The sequence below is a fragment of the Triticum dicoccoides genome, chromosome 6A (assembly GCF_002162155.2).
Source record: "Triticum dicoccoides isolate Atlit2015 ecotype Zavitan chromosome 6A, WEW_v2.0, whole genome shotgun sequence".
Taxonomy (NCBI): domain Eukaryota; kingdom Viridiplantae; phylum Streptophyta; class Magnoliopsida; order Poales; family Poaceae; genus Triticum; species Triticum dicoccoides.
Window position 1 is genome coordinate 192,823,215 of NC_041390.1, and position 3,558 is coordinate 192,826,772.

Consider the following 3,558-nt stretch of genomic DNA (forward strand, 5'->3'; position numbering starts at 1 on the left):
GTGCAGATCGCGGAGGTGCCGTGCATTCGGTACTTGATAGGTTGGATCGCGAAGACGTTCGACTACATCAACCGCGTTACTTAACGCTTCCGCTTTCGGTCTACGAGGGTACGTGGACACACTCTCCCCTCTCGTTTCTATGCATCTCCTAGATAGATCTTGCGTGATCGTAGGAAAATTTTGAAATACTGCGTTCCCCAATAGGGATGCGGTGTCGCTGGGGAGGACTTGGAGTAGTTGGAGATCTGTCAGGACCGGTGTGAGGATGAGGATGATTGGCACCTTCTTCGGATATTCAACATGTCGCTCAAGTTGTAGGAGCTCTGGTCCTCAAATGCGCCAGGTTCAAGATGAGACCTGCTCCTCCCCCATAAGGATTTTTGCAAGAGGCTTGTCCATTCACCGAAACTTCCTCACGTATCGAAGCTGGGGGTGTCACTGGTCCGTAGTGACATGATTACATGCTCCGCTCAAATTTGCTTTCAACGATGGTATGGAGGTCCAAGATTCTAGATCCCCTATAGGGAAGGGGATTTGCCCTTCTAGCGCATCATCAAGCCTGAACACCAGGGCCTTAATGACTTCACACCGCTCTTTCTCTAGTTGCTCCTCCTCATCTAATGTGTTCGAGTTCACCTCCAAAGACAATGTCCCATTTATGGATGCCATTGCACCTTTTAACAAGTATAGCCTTGAGCATTTCTTCTTATTGCATCTCCCCTACTCCCCAGTTTTAGCCTTCTTCACCACGAAGACCATCCAGGAGAAAGGCTCATCGGAGCCATAAAAGAGCTCAGTATGGGATATGGGGTTGATTTCCCCCCAGATCCAAGGTGGCAAGCCCCCTAGCGAGTTGCTTGCAACCACTTTCTCATGATTGATGCTGAAGTTCAACTAGAAAACCTTCTGCATAAAGACAAAGGTGGTCAAGGTCAGGGGAGTTGGCATCATCTTCATGGACTTACTCCATGTGCCCCCATGGCGGGCACCAATTCTCAAAGAGTAATGGATCACTGATCTTACGATGTACTCATAGTCCTGGGAAAAGGTAGAGGGGTAGTATCTCTGGAGGGGTCTCATCAGCGATCAAGGTGACATGGTGGTTTAACTCAGGTCCAGGCCGGTCCTAGGATGGGTAAAAAGCCTTACGTCCTACCACTAAAAAAAGACACTCCCGTGACATTATGGCCCGAGCGGAAACTTTTTCTGTCATGGATGTGATTCCATGACTATAATTGTGACAAAAACACGTATCATCATCGATGTGTGGTGGGCTCCTACTTCCGTGACAAAAAAATATGACAGAAAATGGCTTTTCCTCCTGGGCGGGCCGAAGGTGGACTTTCATGACATTCTTTGGGCCTTCCATGCCGTAAAAAATCATGGTAGAAGTGAGGCGAGGAATTTTTTTGGGAGTTCCCGATATACGGTGGGTGGTCGGGGCCAAGCGATGTAGTGGCTTGCGCGTTTCTCTCGTACGCGCGTGCGTGTGCGAGCCGTGTTCGCTAACTGAACCCGAGCGAGACATTCACTTCCTGAACGTGAGCGATTGATTGATCCCTCGCACTATGTACTGAACACGTGTGATTGACCCCACTACGTACTGAACATGAGCGGTTGGTCCCTTCGCTGCTAACTGAATCCGAGTGATTCCTTCGCCGCTAACGGAACCCAATCGATCCCTTCGCTGCTAACTGAACCCAATCGATCCCTTCGCTGCTATAACTAAACCCGAGCGATCGATCCCCTTCGCTGCTTACCGAATCCGGTTGATCGATGCGTTGCATCGAGCACCCGCCCGAGACATGAGTTGACCGACCTAGCCGGTTTGTTGCCTCTCAATGAACAATGCTCGTTGCCGCCGCACACGTGCTACGTAGTAGATGGAGCTGATACTTGCATCGATCAAGCCCCTTGGGCGGGACGTGGTGAGTTGACATAGCCGGTTGGTTGACTGTGGATGAATAGTTCCTGTTGCTACCGCCCCAACGTACTCCCCACCCCAGCTGGTGGGGGTTGGTTCAAATGTAGCCATTGTTTGGTAACAAAATTTATTATCTTCCCTTGCTATCTGTAGTAAGATTTGATCAAGTCAACTCCTAGTTGCTTATTTCATTGGGTTCTAAGTATTATAAGGTTACATCGAGAGACACACAATATTCACCATTGTGGCTACAATAATTTTACTAGTTTCTATACTAGCTTGGTTAAATTTACATTAAGGTTATGCCAAATTAAGAAGAATACAACATATGCAGCCATTTTATCCCATGAACTTATTTCATAATTTGGCATAAGCGTAATGTAAGTTTAGCTGTGCAACTATAGAAATAAAGAGAATTATTGTACCGTGCAACGTTTGTGTTGCACCTGTGACTTGTCTGTAGTGATGCTACACTTTTGTTGTGGTTTGAAATACTTTATTGATAGTACAAAACATATTTACATGATATGCAACATTTAAATTACATAGGTCGAGTATATATGTAGCATCAGCGGGCACGATAGATTGCGGCCTTCGAGATGATGTGATCACTTAATAAGAATGCACCTGATTGGTGAACCGTCAGATCCAACCAATCTTAGATGTAAGCAGTGCAACATGTATAACCCGGTCTCGACGTATTCTAGCTTCAGATGTTCAACTAAGATGATATCCTGACAGAACAAAGTAAGTGAGTCAACCAATGAGTTCAATCAATAACACAATCTCTTGCAAAGTAAGTTCATTGAGAATGTATTTTTGTCAGTGGATTAGGGGAATAGGCCGCATATGGCTACATGACTACAGACTAAAGGACAACAAGGTTAACTGATGCCAGCCACTATTTACTTCTTTTTGCACTCGGGTAAGGGAAGCAAGCTAACATCTTACCGCATTTTTTAGGAAGACCACATGGGCAGAGCGCGCGTGATCAAATGATGCAACAGATAAATAGTCCAGACCTGCAGATTTGCTACATTAATTTTTATGCTAAATAAGGTAAGGGAATATGTTTATTTGATACACCAAGCGAAAAGGTTATACAACTGATAAAATATAACTAGTAAATATGCCCGTGCGTTGCAACGGGAGATCAAACAATAACACAAGTCTCTAATGTGATAAGTATTCTCATGATCCTTCATGTATAAGTCCACTCCCTCTACTTTAAAATCACAGCCAATAGTCATTCGACATGAACGACAGCTTCAAAACAATGAACAACATGTCAAACAATGAATCAATTGAGGGTATGCTTTTCCAGGATGTTTATTTGGAACATGAGATGTGGTCCCGAGTCAAATTAATTCAACTTATTAGTTCCTTCTGAAATTTAAAATAAAATTTAAAGGAATAACATTATTAATAATTTTGGACCTGATGTCATGAGCTAAATTTAATAAAAAATGGAAAGAAATACTATTATGAACAAATTTAGAAATAACAATAACATCAAGTAGATTAATCTGTAAAACATGCTTGTTTGTGTTAGGTGAGGTCGGGATAGTCTGGTCGAGACCTCCTCCCCTCCCAATCGCCGCCTAATATGGCGATTCATGCGAATTCCAGACCAT

The 3,558-nt window shown here is 44.2% G+C and overlaps 1 protein-coding gene across 1 annotated transcript in view; it reads right to left on the minus strand.

The window, feature by feature from the left end:
- Positions 1–2,234: 2,234 nt before the first annotated feature.
- LOC119316563 (cyclase-like protein 1) overlaps positions 2,235–3,558 on the minus strand; it is a 6,199-nt gene continuing 4,875 nt past the window's right edge. Inside the window, exons 5-6 of the mRNA XM_037590889.1 lie at positions 2,876–2,946; positions 2,235–2,658 (exon numbers count right to left, since the gene is read on the minus strand). Of these exons, the coding sequence (XP_037446786.1) occupies positions 2,533–2,658; positions 2,876–2,946 (197 nt within the window). The 3' untranslated portion in view covers positions 2,235–2,532. The remainder of the gene's footprint in view (positions 2,659–2,875; positions 2,947–3,558) is intronic.